At 34.1% G+C, this 19,411-nt stretch overlaps 1 protein-coding gene across 2 annotated transcripts in view; it reads left to right on the top strand.

Moving 5' to 3' along the window:
• Positions 1-9,535, top strand: part of Tbc1d23 (TBC1 domain family member 23) — a 66,547-nt gene extending 57,012 nt beyond the window's left edge. For both annotated transcript variants that reach the window (XM_076868137.2, XM_076868136.2), the window contains 4 exons: positions 54-142; positions 2,161-2,296; positions 5,170-5,364; positions 7,863-9,535. In XM_076868137.2, coding sequence (XP_076724252.1) covers positions 54-142; positions 2,161-2,296; positions 5,170-5,364; positions 7,863-7,944 — 502 coding nt within the window. In that variant the 3' untranslated portion in view covers positions 7,945-9,535. The remainder of the gene's footprint in view (positions 1-53; positions 143-2,160; positions 2,297-5,169; positions 5,365-7,862) is intronic.
• Positions 9,536-19,411: the final 9,876 nt, after the last annotated feature.

The following is a 19,411-nucleotide window of genomic DNA, read 5'->3' as shown; positions in this document are numbered from 1 at the left end:
TTTTGACAACTTCTTAAGTGATGATTTCCTGTTTTAAAATTTTTTCAATACAGGCATGTCAGCAGTAGTGACAGAGTGGGCAAGCCTTACCGTGGTGTAAAGCCTGTTTTCAGCATTGGGGATGAAGAAGAATACGACACAGGTATAGTAATATACTTTTCTACAGACTACTTTCCTCAGTCACCAGGAGTCACTAACGGGGTCATTCTGGGACTAATGACATTTGCTTTATAAAACAGTGACATTCTGTGGAGTTGGAGAGTCTGTGGATTTCTGTTGAGAGTTTGGTTTAAGATAAATGTTCCTATGAGAAATCCAAGCAGAAATGTTGAAGTAGGCTTTTGACTGTAGAAATCTTCAGCTGAGGAGAGTTCTGATGACCTTGTGGAGTTATCAGTATAGGTGCTATGTTTGCATGTAAATCCCTTTGATCACCCACTGGAAGACTGAGAGTTGTGGGACTAGATTTTTTTTTGCCTTTTGAAATTGAAAGATAATATCCTAAAGTGCCACAAGATGGGGATATTGTACAGGGAAAGTTATTTTCTTTGTAAGCATCTTTATATTTTTAAAAATAATTTATTATTTTGGTTTATGATTCTATGACCCAGATTATCCAGATTAATTAATAATAATTAATTTGTGTATTGAGTTAGGAAAAATACCAGCATATAAATGTATAAAATGAAAAAAGACTTCTATATCTCATCTTGCCTTTTCTACTTTGTAGTATATGTTGCATATTTCCATTTCAGCCTGTATTTCTTCTCATTCTCTATCATATATCATAATTTATTTAAACAGTCTTCTGATTTACACTGGTGATTTTCTTTCTTTTTTTTTCCTATTTCAAATGGCCACAGATATTTTTATACATAAATCTAGATGACCTTTTGAAAGTATAAGTGTAAATTTTTAGTAATAAAATTACTAGATTAAAACTTACCACATATGACCTTTTAATAGCTATTAATAAAATCACCCTCTGGAAAACTTGCATTGGGGAAAATATACTATTTCTAATTATTTCATCCCCCCCCCTTTCTGTTGGCATCTCCTGTTATCTCTGTCTGAATAGTCTGCTTCTCCCTGAATATGTAAACTCCTCCATTAACAAAATGGAGAGATAAATGGATGAATAAATTGTGGTATATTTACATTTATCACATATAACTCACATATATTTATACTATGAGAAATTGGATAGTAACTAAAATGAGAAAACAAGAGCCATCTATATTAACATGCATAAAATTAACCATGTTGGGAATAGGGTAGTAGTTGCAGAAGAATACACTTAAGTGGTCTACTTTTTATAAATGTTTTATTTAAACTGCAAAACACTGTTGTATGTTAACAACAAGACATGTATGGGACTAATAACACCAAATAGAGATTATCAGTACTTGGTGGGAGAGTGAGAGAGAGATGATTAGGAAGAGATGCATGAGGGTTTCACTGTCATTTAAGCTCTGGTGTATGGATTTCCTTTATCATTATACTCTATATTTTAAACTACTTATTAAAAAGCAAAGGGAAGGGCTGAGGATATAGCTCAGTTGGTAGAGTGCTTGCCTTGCATGCACAAGGTCCTTTGTAGATCCCCAGCATCAAAAAAAAAAAAGAAAAGAAAAGAAAAGAAAAAAAGAAAGAACATTTATAATTATTAACACTAGGGATGTAATTTTTAAATAAGAAAAACAAAATCAGAATATTTTATATTTCTTTCATGGAAAAGGAAAGAGATTTTTATTGATTTATACAGGGATTGATTTTTATTGTTATTTTCTATCATAAAATCATAAAAACAAAAGAACTCTGCCATCTTTACCCTCCTGATAGTTAACTTTTTATTAGACAGTTCAGCCATTGTTCTACAGACAATGCAGATCATAGTTACTTTATCTGTGTAAAAAAATATTAAAACTTGTGTTCTTAGTATTTTCATTTGACTTTCTTACCTTGTAAATTGATGTTTCATAATTATATTTCTGTATTAGTATCAGTGGCAAAAGGAAATAGAGTAGCAGGATTAGAATTTTTTTCTTCCCTTCAAACCCTTGAATTGCAAATAGTACAAAAAAATCTTTCAGGTTGTTAAGAGATGTACCATTTTTAAAGTTGGTAATATTCACTTTTAACATTTTTAATTCTTTATAGATGAAATTGACAGTTCTTCAATGTCAGATGACGATAGAAAAGAAATTGTAAACATTCAGACTTGGATAAACAAGCCAGACATCAAGCATCATTTTCCTTGTAAAGAAGTGAAAGAAAGTGGACACATGTTCCCTAGGTACTTTTAAAAATGTCTTCTTCAGAAGTAAAATTGATTGGGGAAGTTAATATAAAATTGAACTGCAGAAGAACTTTTATTTATCCAAGTACAAAAGATATAATTTTCTTCTGTGAACTTGTATTATGTATCTTGATTTTTGAGGTATTTATGTAATATTTATTTTGAATTTTCTAAACAAAAAATGTTAAAAAGTATATTGAATGCCTTTATAATATTTTCCTAGATGTACTGTTAACTTTTTTTCACACCACCCCCATGTTTGTATGCATCTAACACACATAGACCTATTCTTCTTTTTGTCAGACCATTCAAAAGAAGCCCATAGATGTGGTAATGTCACCCCTAAATGCTTTAGTGTAAATATCCTAAAAATAAGAGCATTCTTCTACACAATTTGAAGCCTTTATTTTACTTAAATTTTTTAAAAAATTAATATCACCCAACACATAGATCATACTCAGGATTTTCAGAGTGTCCCAGAGAATCATTTTTTTTTTTTTTTTTTCTTTTTGAGGGAAGGAGGAGTACTAGGGTTTGAAGCCAGGAACACTCTACCACTGAGTGACATCCTAATCCCTTTTTAAATTTTTTTTTTATTTTGAGACAGAATGTCACTTAAGTTGCTAAGGTTGGCTGCAAACTTGCAGTCTGGCTCAGCCTCCCAAGTTACTTGGATTACAGGCCTGAGCCACATGGATGTGCCAGAGTATCTTTTTTAGATTTTTTTTTTTTTCTCTGTATCCAGGATTCAGTTGTAGTTCATAATTGGATTTGTCTGTTACATCTCTTATATCTCAATATAAACAGTTCTTTCCCTTTGCCTTTCACTTCCCCTTACTCTTCATAGTGAGTGAATTCTTTGAGTCCAGACAGTTGTCCTGTAAAATATTTCATATTCTGGACTGTCTGATATTTGTCTTACTGTTTTAAATAAAAATGTAAGAGTATTATCATTATTAAAAGTGAAAAAAGGGGTTAATTCTATGCTCATGTGTAAGAGGCCAAGCATCTACTACATATTATGCCCTCTCAGCAACTGGCTGCTTGATGTCTCTTCACCATTCTCTCTACCAGTAAGTCCTACTTGACCCACAGAGAACTCCAAACACTTGCACAGTGACATTCCAGCCACCACCAGCCAGAACTTTAAACTAGCCTTACCAGTGGTCACAAGCAGTATGTTGGGCCCCCTTGGTAATTGGTGATTATAAACCATTTTCTGGGAAGAGGAGGAAAAGCACTGCACCAATCTGGGCCTGTGCAAATGACACTACAAAGGAGTTTCAGATCTGTGGAGTCCATGAATCCATGGGATATTCACAGTTGCTTAAACATTTCAGGGCTGGTTTCTCTGTTCATATCTGTATCTGGTGCTTAGGAACAGGGACCCATGATGCCCAAGGGCAAAAAGCCCTACTTTCTTTTTTTATTTGTTTGTTTGTTTGTTTATAGTACCTGGGACTAAACCCAGGGGAACTTTCCCACTGAGCCATATCCCTGCCCTCTTTTACTTTATTTATTTACTTAGCGACAGGATCTTGCAGAGTTGCTTTTGCCCTGTTTTCTTTAAGGAAGGAAGCAGACTTGACCCTGATGCTCAAAAAGGAGCAACCCTAGACTTTTTCTTGTTTTCATTCCCCTTTTTTTCTGCTGGCCTTGTACCGGGTTTGTTTACAAAAGATGTATTTTGTTTAACCATATATTAAAAAATGGTAAGCTCTGGAAAAAATATTTTGTGCTCATTTTGCTTTCAGGATCTAGTTATAGAATATAACTGTATTCTATAGAATATATAACTGATGTGTTGACTGAATAATTTTGAATATAGATAATGCCTTTAAAAGTCAGAAGGGCAGTATATTCCACTTTAATCAAAACTTACTATTTTAATGTAATCAACTTACCTAAGACCACACAGCTGTGTCTGTTTATGTAAATACTTACATGTACATGTATATCCATGTGTGTATCTGTATGGATATATGTGGCTAATAAACTGTACACATTAAAAACATAATTCAGGGAGTTTTGACACATGTACTAGTCCATGAATGCACACCACAATGAAGTAATGAATATGTCTATGACTCCTAAAAGTTTCCATCTGTCCTTCTGTAATTCATCTTTTTACCTTTGTTCATCTGATACAACAAAAGAACTTTTATCCTTCTCACAGATTAGATTAAAATGTTTTATAATTCTTTATATAAGGAATCATATGGCAAATATTTTTTACTGGTTTCTTTCACTCAGCAAAAATAGTTTCAGATTCAACCAGGCTATGGCGCTTATGAGTAATTTATTCATTCTTATTTCTGAGTAGTACCTATTGTATGGCAATACCTCAGTTTGTTTTGCTATATGCTTATTGATAAATATTTGTTTCTAAACTTTTAGCTATTGTTAATAAAGCTGCTTAAACATTTAAAAAAAACTATTTTAATGATTTATACATTGATTTGAGCTTTAAAATATACCTTTTCTTTTTAAATAATTGTACAATTATGTTATAAAACATTATTTTTACGTAAAATTAAAGGAAAATGATAAGCTGTTATGTAGCTTATTTGTTTATAGATTATCTTTTTATATTTTTCAGCCCAAAAGTAATTTCACAGGCTGGGGTTGTAACTCAGTGGTTGAGTGCTTGCCTCGCATATGAGAGACTCTGGGTTTGATTCTCAGTACCATATAAAAAATAAATAAATAAATAAACAAAGACATTTTTAAAAAAGTCTTACGTTTAAAAAAAAAGTAATTTCATTTAAAGTTGAACATTTTTTATAATTGGGAATGTTTATGCAATAACCTATCTTGAATTATTTATTTAAAGTTCTTTATTCTTTTAATGTTCTTTTTTTTCTCTCAAGTCATCTGTTGGTTACGGCAACACATATGTACTGTTTAAGGGAGATTCTTTCAAGGAAAGGATTGGCTTATATTCAGTCTCGACAAGCACTTAATTCTGTAGTTAAAATCACATCCAAAAAAAAACATCCTGAGTTAATTACCTTCAAATATGGAAACAGCAGTGCTTCAGGAATAGAAATCTTGGCTATTGAAAGGTAAGATTTTGAAGATGATATTCTCTGAATTATTGCAAGTCATTGTTAAGAACAGTTTGTTTCTCTGCTGAGATGGTGAAATAGTATACTTTTTTTTTTTAAGAGGTGGAGTACATTGGGGGTGGGGATGGGAGGAGGAGAAAGAAAGAAGAACTAGAAAATGAAGTTGGCCAAATAATGCCATGTGCATGTATAAATATATCATAGTGCACTCCAATTTTATATATAATGACACTATCAGTTTAAAAAATAAATAAAAGGAAAACCAATAGAGTAGATAAAGGGAATCAGGGAACGGAGAAGTAGAGGGAAAGAGGATATATTGGAGATTGAAATGGAGAAAACTGTTATATGCATTTATGAATATGTTAGAGTGAAGCCCACTATTACGTAAAACTAATAATGCACTAATGAAGACATAAATAAAAAAGAAAATTGTAAACATGTGAGTAAAACCAAAATATTATTGCTAGATTGTAAGATCCAACGTATTAGGAACCAGGGCTTTTCTGTAGTCCCTAAATATACTCTCAATCACAAGTTCTCAATAAACCTGTCTGGTAGATAACTCAATTTTGGCAGACAAAAATAAAGAAACCTTAGGTCCACTTTGCTTTGTTGGGGATCTTTTTTTTATATGATTTATTTTTTATTTTTATTAGTTACTAATGGGCCTTTATTTGTTTATATGTGGTGTTGAAAATCAAACCCAGTGCCTCACACATGCCAGGCAAGTGCTCTACCACTGAGCCACAACCCCAGCTCTTATTTTTTTATTTATTCTGATCATAATGACAGAATGCAGTTCATTTTATATTACACATATAGAACACAATTTTTCAAGACACTGATTGTAGGGGGGGGTCATTTTTATAAGAATCCTTTACTATCTTTTTCTCCCCAATTCTTAGTCATGTAGTTTAACTATTAATATGTGATTCTAGTAAGTGCCATGGCTAATAAACTTTTGACAAAAAGATGCTTAATAATTATCCATACCAGTTCAACACTAAATGTCAATTAGCAATGAAATTAGAAAATTGTCTACATTCTAAGTCAATGTTTTATTTTCCTTCATTAAAAACTGTTGTTTTGACAAACTGTCAGTAAGCTGGGCTGTGTACTGAGGGATGTAGTACAGATTGAGCATCCCTAATCCAAAAATTCAAAATGCTCCAAAACCCAAAACATTTTGAGTGCTGACATGATGCCACAAGTGGAAAATTGCACATCAGAAAACTTAGTTTCATGAATTAAATTATTAAAAATTTTGCATGAAGTTACCTTCAGTATTTAAGGTTTATATGAAATGAATTTTGTGCTTAGAATTGGATCCCACCCCCAAAATATCTCATTATGTATATGTGAATATTACACAATTGAAAAAAATCTGAAATCCAAAACATTTCAGGTTCATGCATTTTGGATTTAGGGATAATCAATCTGTAGTTAATTATAGTATAGTACAAGCTCCTCCTTATCTCATTGTGGACCAGTAACAAACAGCTCACAGACACAAGAACTACAGACCACTCCTAGTTTGATACTAAATTATCTTTAATCTTTAGAAAAATGTGAAGCTCAGAGGGTTGAATGATTTCCCAGATCTTGATTTGTGATAGAACCAAATATAGTACTCATTACCAATTAATCTTCTCAGACCAAATCTGTACATGTAGATTCAGTGAGTCAAAGAGTATACACAGATTAATATCTACTTATGTATTAATCCCAACCAAAGGATATTGAATTGACTTATGTATAGGAGTATTTAAATATTGTTTTAAAGATTTTACATTTAGTTTTATATAACCCTCTGAATTATATATAATTGGGATAACTGCCCCTGTTATAAATGTAAATCTGTTTTAGGAAACTTAAATTCTTGCACAAGCTCAAATTATTAAGTGTTAGACTTCTTGAGTTTGGAATTAGATACCATCAAATTATGACTTTGTGGTTGACTGAATTATATCTCTGCTGGGCTGCAGAATGTTTGGTTACCTTGTATTCATTTATCTAGATATTATTTATATTTAATAATAGTTCAGAGAATTTTAGCTTTATACAATATGAAAAATCACATGGCTTTTATATTTAAATTTCCTTTCAAAATAAACTGTTAGGCTGGGGATATGGCTCAAGCGGTAGCGGGCTCACCTGGCATGCGTGCAGCCTGGGTTCGATCCTCAGCACCACATACATTCAAAGATGTTGTGTCCGCCAATAACTACAAAAAATAAATATTAAAAAATTCTCTCTCTCTCTCTCTTTCTCTCTCTCTCTCTCTCTCTCTCTCTCTCTCTTTAAAAGAAAAACAAAATAAACTGTTGATATCTGTTAATATATATTATGGGATATATATATTACACAGGAGGGCATCTCGGCTGGCTTTGTGGGTTAGGGAAAGCTTCCCATCAGGTGAAATCTCAGCTGAAGGTAAAGCATTGTATTTATATCTGTATGTATCTATATACATATCTATTTTCCCCCAACAGGTATTTGATTCCAAATGCAGGGGATGCTACCAGAGCCATAAAACAACAGATCATGAAAGTTTTGGATGCTTTGGAAAGTTAATATATTAAGAAAATTATTTAAATGAAATTAAGGCAACCAAGAGAAACATGAACATATATTTCCTGACTGAATACTAACCAGAGACCTTTCATTTACTCATGGGGGTGCTTGACTAGCAGGTCTAAGTGTAAATTATTATTATCGATTTCTGGATGGTTAAATTTTTAAAAATTTTTCTTTTGTGTTTTCGGTTTTATAAAATGATTTATTATAAAGGCCAGTTATTAAATGACTTTGAAGTAACTGCCATTGTGCCCCTATGGACCAAGGGTACAAAATGCAGTTCTGTTTTGAAGAGCTGTTTTAAGGGAACATATATCACTTTCAGGTTTTCAAACAACCATAAACTTATATATTTGCAATGTCTTCACTGAAAATTAGAGATAGAATTAGTTAAAGAGACTTCCTTAACTGTTAAACTTAGTTTTACCCACTGAGCAATATCAAAAACTAAAAATAGGTTAATAATTAGTTCACTGTTTCTGTTCTTAAGAAGAATAAAATCTTTTTAATTAAGTGGATGAAGATTCCAGCCAATTCAAAATATAGACCAGCTAATGAAATATCGAAGCATCAGTTTCTAAGTCATCTTTGTTCCATTATGTAATTATTTGGACACTGAAATACCAAAGTATGCCAAGCATTTCTGAGTTCTTCAGAAATACCATACTTTATTTTGATGATTTCTGAAAAGCAATTTAAAACATTATAAGTAGGTAGCATGTTAAGATCAAAATTATCATTTGGGGGACAGAATTGTATCTGTAAAAACATCATTGATCTTTATTACAAGTGGATAATTTTTAGGATATTTCAAAACTAGTGTTGAGCACAGATTGATTTAGTCTCCTTGAGATGATGACCATCTGTGACCACACTCAATATCCACTTAAACAAAAGCCAGATGATCAGAGAGATGTATAATTTTCAATCACATGATTTATATCACTTTCTGAAATTCCTTTTTCTTCATTTGGCTTTGTCTTCTCATTAAAGTTCCAGGGGTTTGAAACTTATTATTCTGTTAATAAGACAAAACTGAAGTGATATGCTTTATTTTACAGCTTTATCAGCTTAATTTACTGTGGCCCATATTAATTACATGTAGTAAGAGATCCAGAAACATCTTTGGGGCCATGGGATGATTTTTGTAAAACCCATTTGGGAAATAGCAAATATAATCTGCCATGTCCTAAAATGTAAGATTATCTCTAAGGGATTGATAGAAGTATCTAGATGTACCCTGTTAATAACCAGTCATTTTAATGGAAATCAAGTGAATAGAAGACAACATAATTCAAGAAATTTTATTCTGATATCTAAATAAAAACAGTTTGAGTGATTGAAGACATTTGCATGAAATTGCACCTGGTGCGATACTTGATATTTATAATCTCCCCAAAACTGTTGTATTGCACTTTTTCCCTTTTCTTGGCACCCCCTCTAGAGATGTCCTGAAGTCTGATTCTTTTGCCCATTTCAGTCATGGGACTTTTTTCACAATATAAATGTAAAGATGTTTGTGTTACTGTTTATAAATTACAATTGTAAATAAACTGGTACAATTTGCTGAAAACTTTGTTCTTAAAGACAGTGTCTCTCTTTTCTTTTTTCCCCTAATTGTAAATCTGTACCTGCCACAAAATTAGGAGTTTGAAGGCTTTTCTTTCTTTTTTTTTAGAGTTTAAATGTTCAGATTTCATATTTAACTGGGGATGTACCTCAGTGGTAGAGCACTTCTGAGCATATGTGAGGCCCTGGGTTCAATCCCCTTTATTATAAACAAAACAAACAGATTTCACATTTATATTAAGCTCCTATTTCTATTGATTTAGATGAGAGAAAAGAGTAGTTTTATTTGAAACTAAAAAACAAATGGCATTAGCTAGGCACTGTGGTTCACACCCATATTCCAGCTACTTGGGAGGCTGAGATAGGAAGATGCTTAAGTCTAAGAGTGAGGGGCACATAGGGAGAATACTATCTCTTAAAAACAAACAAAAAACCCCTAATAATATTAAATTCCACATGTGGTAAATTACTGCCTTAAACTATTTAATCTCTATGAACTTCATTTTCCTCATCCAAAATAACACCACAGTTAGATTACTTACATTCTTTAGATTGCATGGATTGCAACATTATGAGGCTTGGTGCTACTTTATCTACTTTCAGGATGAGAAAAATTAGATTCAAAGAAATTAAGTAAAAAAGGAAAGCATTCCCTCTTTTTTCCCATTCCCTGAGAATTATTGCTTATTGAAGTATAATATTATCTTTGCCAGTTGAGCATGGTGGCACATCATGTCTTTCTCCCAGCTTCTTGGAAAGCGGAAACACAAGGATCACAGGTTTGAGGCCAGGGTAGGCAATTTAGTGAGACCCTGTCTCAAAAAGGGCTGGGGATATAACTCAGGGGTAGAGTGCTTACCTGGAATGCCCAAGGTCCTAGGCTCAATCTCCAGTACCACAAAACAAATAAGTAAAATATTAAATTGACAGTGGGGAAAACTCAATGCTATAGGTTGAATGAGTAATGAAAGTAATATCTCAATATTACTATTAACACTTTGAACTTAAAAAAGAACAAAAACATCATCTTGGAGCTAGGTGTGGTGGTGCATACCTGTAATCCTGACTGAGGAAACTGAGGCAAGAGGATCTCAAGTTTGAGGATAGCCTGGGCAACTTAGACTTTTGTCTCAAAAATAAAAAGGGTTGGGGATATAGCTCCATGGTAGAGTGCTTGCTTAGCATGTGGGAGACCTTCAGTTCAATTCCTGATATTGTAACAAAAATTTTTTAAGATATAATTCACATAACATAAATCTTATCATTAAACTTCTTTTTTTAATATTCCCACAGAGTTGTGCAGGCATCACCAACTCCAGAACATTCCATGCCCTCAGAAAAAAAACTATTAGCAGTCACACTTCCACTGAGCCACACCCCAGCCCACTAGTGCACTTTTGATTTCCTAATCTGGACATTTCATTAATAAAGCAGTTGTACAATATGTGAGTTTTGTGTCTGGCTTTTTTTCATCTAGCATATGATTTTCAAGCTTCATCCATGTTCTGGCATGTATCCAAGTTGCATTCTTTTTTTGTGGCTGAATAATATTTTTATGGTATGGATATATCACATTTTATTTATTCATCAGCTGGTAGATATTTGGGTTGTTTTTTTGGCTATTATAAATAATACTTTGTAAACACGAACATATAAATTTTTGTGTTGATATGTTTTTAGTGTTTTTAAATATCTACCTAAGAGTAGAATTACTGGGTCATGTTAATTTTACATTTGACTTTTTGAGGAACTTCCAAATTATTTTCCAAAGGGGCTTTACCATTTTACATTCCCTCTATAAAAGGCTTGAGCCTTCTAGTTTCTTCACCAACACTTGTATTAAATCTTTCTTTTCTTATAGATATCCTACTGGGTGTGAAGTGAATCTCAGTGTGGTTTTGATTTGTGTTTCCCTAATGACTACTAAGGAGCTCTCTTTCATGTGCTTATTGGCCATTTATGTATCTTTTGGAGAATTATAATTCTTTTGCCTATTTTGAAACTGGCTTTTTATTGTTGAGTTGTAGGAATTTTTTAAATATTCTAGATAACGAGTCTCAATAGATATATTATTCACTAATATTTTCTTCCATTCTCTGAGTTGTCTTTTCAGTTCTGTTTGAATTTTTTTTTTGTGTGATAACTGGGGATTGGATCCAGGGCCTTGAGCATGTTAGGCAAACACTTCATTACTATGCTATATCCTCAGCTTATTTTAAGAAGGCTCAATTGCTCAGCTAAATTGCTCAGGCTGACCTTGAACTTGACATCCTTCTGCTTCAGCCTCCTGAATAGCTGGGATTATAGGTATGTGCCGACATTCTTGGCTCCTTTAACTATCCTGATGGTATGATTTGAACCATAAAAAGTAAAATTTTAATGATAAGTCTATTTTTCATCACTTGGCCTTTTTTTATTATATATCTATGGAACCATTTCTTTAACTTTTACAATTGTCACCCATTTTGAATTATTTTTATGTGATATAAAGGTCTAATTCATTTTTTTATATACAAATAATTCAGTTGTCTTAGTACTACCTGTTAGAGGATAATTTTTTCCCACATTATATGATTTTGTTGCCTTGTTGGAAATAATTTGACCTCATCAATTTATTTTTATGCTTTCAAATTGCATTGGTCTGTATGTCTGTCCTTACTGCTAGGACTAACATTCTTTTTTTTGGGGGGGTGGGTGGGTACCAGGAATTGAACTCAGGGGCACTTGACCCCTGAGCCACATCCCCAGCCCTATTTTGTATTTTATTTAGAGACAGGGTCTCCCTGAGATGCTTAGTGCCTCAGCCTTTGGAGCTGCTGGGATTACAGGATTACCACTGTGCTGACAGGGGTAACATTCTTGATTAGCTTTGAATTAACTTTTTGAAATGGAGAAGTGTAAGTTCTCCAACTTTGATTTTGTTTTCAAGATTATTTTCTGAATGCCTATTGTTCTTAGTCCCTTACATCTCCATATTTGTGTGAAAGATAAGCCTTTAGGTTTCTGCAACAAAAACAGTTGGGAGCTGGATACAGCAAACCTGTAATTTACCTGAGAGTGAAACATGAATATCAAAAGTTTAAGGCCAGGCTGAGCAACTAAGCAGAGATCCTGTCTCAAAAAAAAAAAAAAAAAAAAAAAAAAAGTTTGGAGAGTATTGTCATCTCGGCAATACATGAATATTCCAATCCATGAATATGAAATGTCTTTCCATTTATTCAGTCTTTCAGTGATGTTTTGCAGGTTTATTTCATTTTGCAGAAATCCTTTTCTTTTAAAGTAAAACGTGGGCATGTTAAAGTAATAACAGATTTATACTTTGTATCCTTCCTCTACTATTTGGCTCTGTGCCTCTTTGAAGAATTAGAAGACCCTACAAAACCACAAATTTCATGCTGAAAATAACACTAACAAAGTCCAAAACAAGCTGTGATGTTATTGGTTTTCAAAAAAGCTTTAAGGACTGAGATGAGCGATCCACTGCAATATTATAGGCTGGTCAAGCTGATGTTGCTTTACAGCTCATCCATTGCATGTGTGGAAGAAGTAAGAGCAGAAGAGAAAATCACTTCCACCTGGACCACTGCTTCTCTTTATCTGTTAAAGGCACATGTGATATATGTGCCTTTAACATATATTTGACACTGCGATCTTGTAGCTTGTCGTACTGCTCCAACATTTGATTTCCACCTGCTGGACCAACTGGCAATATCAATCTTCCACCAGGCTTTAACTGGTCTATTAGTGCCTGTGGCACAACTGGTGCTGCAGCTCCAACATGAATTGCATCGTAAGGGGCTTCTGCAGCATATCCCATCCCATTCTTCTATCTCCCACAACCAGTTGTAGTCTCCCTGAAGTCAAAAGTGTTGGATCATCCTTTCTGACATTATTTATTGATTCATCTACTAGCTCTTTAATGTGATCAATTCCTATGACTTTTCCATTACATTCAACCATACGTGCATGTTTTGCAGTTTTTATATTTTTCTAAAGTCTTTCACATCTTTTCTTACATTTATTCCTAAATATTATATTATCTATGCTATTATAAATGGAAATGTTTCCTTAATTTCATTTTTAAGTTTTTCATTGCTAGTGTATAGAAATATAATTGATTTTTGCACATAAACCTTAACATCCTCCAACCTTGCTGACCTTTTTATTCCAACAGGACAGGATTTTTGTGTGTGTGTGTGTGTGTGTGTGTGTGTGTGTGTGTGTGTCATCCACTAGGATTTTCTACATTCAAGACCCTAGCATCTGTGAATGGCAATAGTTTGTTACTTCTTTACAATCTGGATGCCTTATATTTTCTTACCTAATGGGTCTGGCTAAAGCTTCCAGTATAAGGTTAAATAGAGGGGGTGAGAGCAGACATCCTTGTCTCTTTTTCCCCAGCCTTAAAGGAAAACATCTAGAATTTCATCGTTAAATATAATGCTAGTTTTAAGGTTTTTTTTTTTTTTTTGTAGACAGTTTTTATCAGATTTAAGAAGTTCTGCTTCTGTTCCTAGTTTGTCGAATGTATTAGCTTTGGCCACCATAACAAAATACCCTTCTTTAAACAAAAGAAATAGTCATTTTCTCATAGTTCTGGAGCTTTAAATCAGAGATACGGGTCCAGCATGCTTGGATTCTGTGGGAGGTTTCTTCTTGGCTTGTGGCTAGCTGCCTTTTCACTACATCCTCACATGGGCTTTCCTCTGTGGTATTGTGGATGGTGCGCTCTGTCTTATCGTGAAAGCCCCTCTTTTCTGACCTCACCTGAACCTGATTACCTCCCAAAGGCCCTGTCTTCCAATACCATTATATTAAAGGTGAAGGCTTCAACATATGAATTTGAGGGGGTTGGGAACACAGATATTTAGTACATAATAATTATGTTTCTACCATGAAAGGGTACTGATTTTGTTTAAAAATAATTGCATGTATTGAGATCATGTGAAGTTTTTTATTTATTAAATAATATTGATAAATATTATTGATGGGTTTTCATATGTTGAACCAATCTTAAATTTCTGGGATAAGTCCCACTTGGTTGTGTTGTATAATCCTTTTTTATGTGTTGCTGGAATCCATTTGCTATTTTACTGAGGATTTCTGCATCTTCATTCATAAGGAATATTGGTCTCTGGTTGGTTTTCTTGTAATACCTTTGGTTTTAGTATAAGGGTAATGCATGCTTCACAGAATGAATTAAAAAGCGTTCCCACCTCTTATTTTTTGGAATAGTTTTTGCAGGTATTAATTCATAATTTTAAAAAAATGCTTTGCAAACCAGGAATAGAAAAGAACTTCATTAAACTGATGCAGACAATCTACAGATGCTAATATCAGGCTTAACAATTAAAGATTAAATGCTTTATTCTGAAGTCTGGAAACATTTAATGCTGTCCATTCTCACCATTACTCTTCAACATTGTTGTCGAATTCCTACCCAGTACAACAAGCAATGAAAAGAGCTAAAGAGCATACAAGGTTAGAAAGGAAGAAATAAAATTATCACTGTCTGTAGATGACATTAGTAACTTTAATAAGATTGCAAGATACAAGTTCAACACATATCTATATACTAGCACCAAACAACTGGAAACCAAAAGCTTTTTTAAAAAAACATTTATTGTAACCAAAATATGACATACCTATGTATAAATCTAATAAAATATCTGGAATCTGTATGTTGAAAACTTTGAAGTACTTGTGAAAGAAATCAAAGACCAAAATAAATAGAGAACATTGCATGTTTATGAATGCCAGATGATGTAATTAAGATGTTGGTTAAATGAACTATAGATCTAATTTAATTCCAATTAAAATCCTAGGAAGTTTTTTTTTTTTTTCAATAGAAACAAGCTGATTCTAAAATTTGCATGGAAAGGAAAAGGAAACTTAGAATATCCAAGACAATTTTGAAAGTTAGAACCAAGTCAGGGAGACTCACACTATTCGATTTTATTACTTACATAAAAGCTACAGTAATCAAGACAATAAGGTAGTGACAGAATAGATAAATGAATGCACAGAATACATGTTCAGAAATAGATAATGGGCAAAATTTTTCTTTGCAAAGATTCAAAGCTAATTCAATTGAGAAAAGATAGTCTTTGAGTCTGTTGCCCAAGAATCAAGTGTTGGAAGCTTTGCCCTCAGTGTTGTTAAGAGGTACTGGAATCCTTAAAAAGTGGAGACTAATAGAAAGTGCTTGGGTCCTTGGGGGAGCTGTCCTTAGAAGGAATTTATTTAGTTCTTCTGGGACCCTGGTTAGTTCTCATGAGAGAGTTGTTATGAGAGAGCAAGACCGGCCCCTCCCCACTTTCTCTAGTTACATATCTTGCCATGTGATGTCTCCCTCTTGCAAGTGCTCCCACCATGCATTCACCATTAGGCCCTTAGCAGAAAACGAACTGATAGGGCCACCTAATCTTGGATTTTCAGCCTTTAAACTGTGGACTAGCTGGGTGTGATGGCATACCTGTTACTAGGGAGCTGAGGGAGGAAGATTATAATTTCAAAATCAGCCTCCACAACTTAGACCCTGTTTCAAAATACGAAGGGCTAGAGCACCCAAGTGTTCAATCCCTAGTACTGAAAGAAAAAAATAATAAAAGATGTAGGCTACATAAACCTCTTTTCTTCCTTCCTTCCTTCTTACTGGAGATAAAACCCAGGGGTGCTTAACCACTGAGAAACCTAGCCCTTTTTCTATTTTATTTCAAGACAAGGTCTTGGTAAGTTGCTTAGGGCCTTGGTAAATTGCTGAGACTGTCTTTGAACTTGCAATCCTCCTGCCTCAGCCTCCTGAATCACTACACCCAGGAAAACCTCTTTTTCTTTATTAAGTAACTAGCCTTAGGCATTTTGGTATAGCAACCAAAACCAGACTAATATGCTTTCAGCATATGGTGTTAAAATAACTGGATATCTATGTACAGAGAAATGATTCAAACTTACAGACTCATAAAATTCAAAATGGATTTTGTAGCTATAAAACTAGTAGAAAATAGGAGAAAATTTTAATGATTTTGTTAGGTCAATAGTTGTTAGATATGATATGAAAGCATATATTCATAGAAATTTTTCTAAAGTAAATTTGTCAAAATATTTTGTTCTGCAATACTTAACATTATGAAAGACAAACTACATATTGGGAAAAATACTTGGCAAAAAAATCCAACAAAGGATTTGTGTTCAGAATACATGAAGACTTTCAAAACACAAATAAAATTTTTTTAAAAGATATTTTTTAGTTATAGACAGATGCAATATCTTTATTTTGTTTATTCATTTTTGTGTGGTGCTGAGGATCGAACCCAGTGCCTCACATGTGCGAGGCAAGCGCTCTGCCACTGAGCCACAAGCCCAGCCCCACAAATTTTTAAAAATTGAGCAAGAGATTTAACCATTTCTTGAAAAAGGAGTAAAATTTTAAAAATATTTGGGTGGCAGATAAACACATGAGAAGATGCTCAACATCACTATCTGTTAGGGAAATGGAAAATCAAATTCACATCAACATAGCATTACATTCCTATTAGAGTGGCTTAAATTAAAACCCAAAGCTGACAATACCACAAGCTAGTGAGACTATGGTGTAACTAGAACTTATACATTGCTGATGAGAATACAAAATAATACAGCCATTCTAAACAACAGTTTGGCATTTTCTTATAAAGTTAAACATTTTTACCATACAACCCAGCAATCCCTCTTACTAAGAATTTACCCCAGAGAAATGCAAACTAATACAAAAAATGAATGGTCATGAATGTTCATAGCAGTCTATTTATAACTACTAAAACCTGGAAACAACCTAAAATGTTTTTCAGCAGGTAGTATATAAATACTAATATATCCATCCATTGGAATACTGCTTAGCAATAAAAAGAAATAAACTATTGATATGTGGAACGACATGGACAGATCTCAAAGGTAGGATGCCACATGAAAGAAGAAGTCATCAAAATATATACTGTATAATTCCACTTATATTACTTTCTATATTGTATTAAAACTCAGGAATGTGCATGGAAAAGGTTTTACTATATGTACATTTAAAAAGTGTTTAAAATTAAAATCTCATAAGTAAATTCAATAGATTCTATTTTCAAAATCCAATGTGCATGTTTTTTCTTAGCATTTTCACATTTCTTATTTGATCCTTTCCATTGATTTGTGAAGAGGCAGAACAGTGAAGAAATTCGGGGAGCAGGGGTTATGGCTTAGTGGTAGTGTGCTTGGCTAGCATGCGCGAAGCACTGGGTTCTATTCTGAGCACCACATACAAATAAATAAAGGTCCATCAACAACTAAAAAGTATTAAAAAAAAAAGAAATTCGGACTAACCTAATTTCTCTGAGCGTGTTGAGGTATCTATCCTTGTTTCTGAGGGCCTAAGTATTGCCTGCCAAGTATTGAACAGAGGAAGAAAATAAGAATAGCAGAGATCAAAAACGGGCTGCTTAAAGCTGAATATAACATTTTGCCATTTTTGTCTTCTACATATTTCCTTTTCTGCTGGCCATTTTCACTTAATATTCTGACATTTCACCCTTAACTATTTCTGCATGCCTTACCTAAGAGTAGTGACATTATCTGGCATGATTGTCATACCATATTAAACATAAAACCCCCAAAATATAGCATCAAATGTCAGTTCATATTTAAGTGTTCCTAATTGTTCCCAAAATGTTTTTATAGTGTTCTTTGAAAACTCAGGATCTGTTTTAATATAATTTAAATGAGTCCAAGTCATTAGAAAAGAAAGTTCAAAATCCATTTATTGATTTTGATCTGCAAATCTGACAAGTCACAAAAACACAATTAAAAAGCAATGTAGCAGGACTGGGGTCGTAGCTCAGTGGTAGATCACCTGCCTAGCACATGTGAAGCACTGGGTTCGATCCTCGGCACCACATAATAAATAAAATAAAGTTGTAAAAAAAAACACACCTTATTTCCTTAAAAAAAAAGCAACGTAACAAATATAAATTCTAATTCTAAAATAGAATTTTAGCAAGCGGTTTTCCGAATGTTAGGGATCTTATATAAGTCTGAACCCTCAATATCTCTTTTCCCATTCCTCTTTTAGGTAGCAGCCTTGTAGTTCAGTTCTAAATCAACCAATGTCTTTCCACCCCGGTCACAGCGATTTGTTCACGTGGCTCAAATCAATCAGCACAAGGAATTACCCTGGGCCACAGAGGTTCCAACTAGCAAGGAGTTCAGATCCTGGCCAAGAACTGGCAAACATTCCAAATCAGGCTTTTCCAGCACAGAAATCCCGCTTACGAAACATTTACCAGCACACTGCCATGATTTATATTGCCCCTCTTTGCCCTTTGCCTTCAGAGACCTTCAACTTTCCGGCCTGTGTGGTAATAACCATTTCTTGTTGGTCCAGGCTAGTGCAAAGAGCGAGCCATTAATAGGGGTTTGAGGCGGCGTGTGTGTACCTGCGCGCTTGCTTTGCAATCTCAAAGAACTGCGTTCCATCCCCAGCACTGCCAAAGAAAAAAGAAACAGGAAAACCAACAAAAGAACAACGAAAAAAACCCAGGAGCCTGGCGTGGCGAGGTAGCGCTCGCCTGTAATCCAAAAGGCTCAAGACCCTGAGGCAGGAGGATCACAGTCCAAAGCCAGGCTCAGAAATTTGGCGAGGCCCTAAGCAATTTAGCGAGACCCAGTCTCAAAATAATAAAAGTCGCTGGGGATGCGGCTCAGTGGTAGAGCGTTGGAATCCCAGTACCCCGGTCTCCGGAAAATACACGACAACCAACCAAAAGAAACTGAGCGGTTTGAAGAAGACCGAGAGAAACCCGCCTCGTCGCCAGCCCAGATGAGGGGAGGGGGCGGAGCCTTTGACGCCGTGGCTCCGCCCCCGCGTTCGTGGCTT

Source organism: Callospermophilus lateralis, chromosome 10 (assembly GCF_048772815.1).
Source record: "Callospermophilus lateralis isolate mCalLat2 chromosome 10, mCalLat2.hap1, whole genome shotgun sequence".
In the NCBI taxonomy this organism is placed as follows: Eukaryota; Metazoa; Chordata; class Mammalia; order Rodentia; family Sciuridae; genus Callospermophilus; species Callospermophilus lateralis.
Note: the sequence above shows the minus strand (reverse complement) of the source record. Positions and strands in the feature narration are given on the sequence as shown.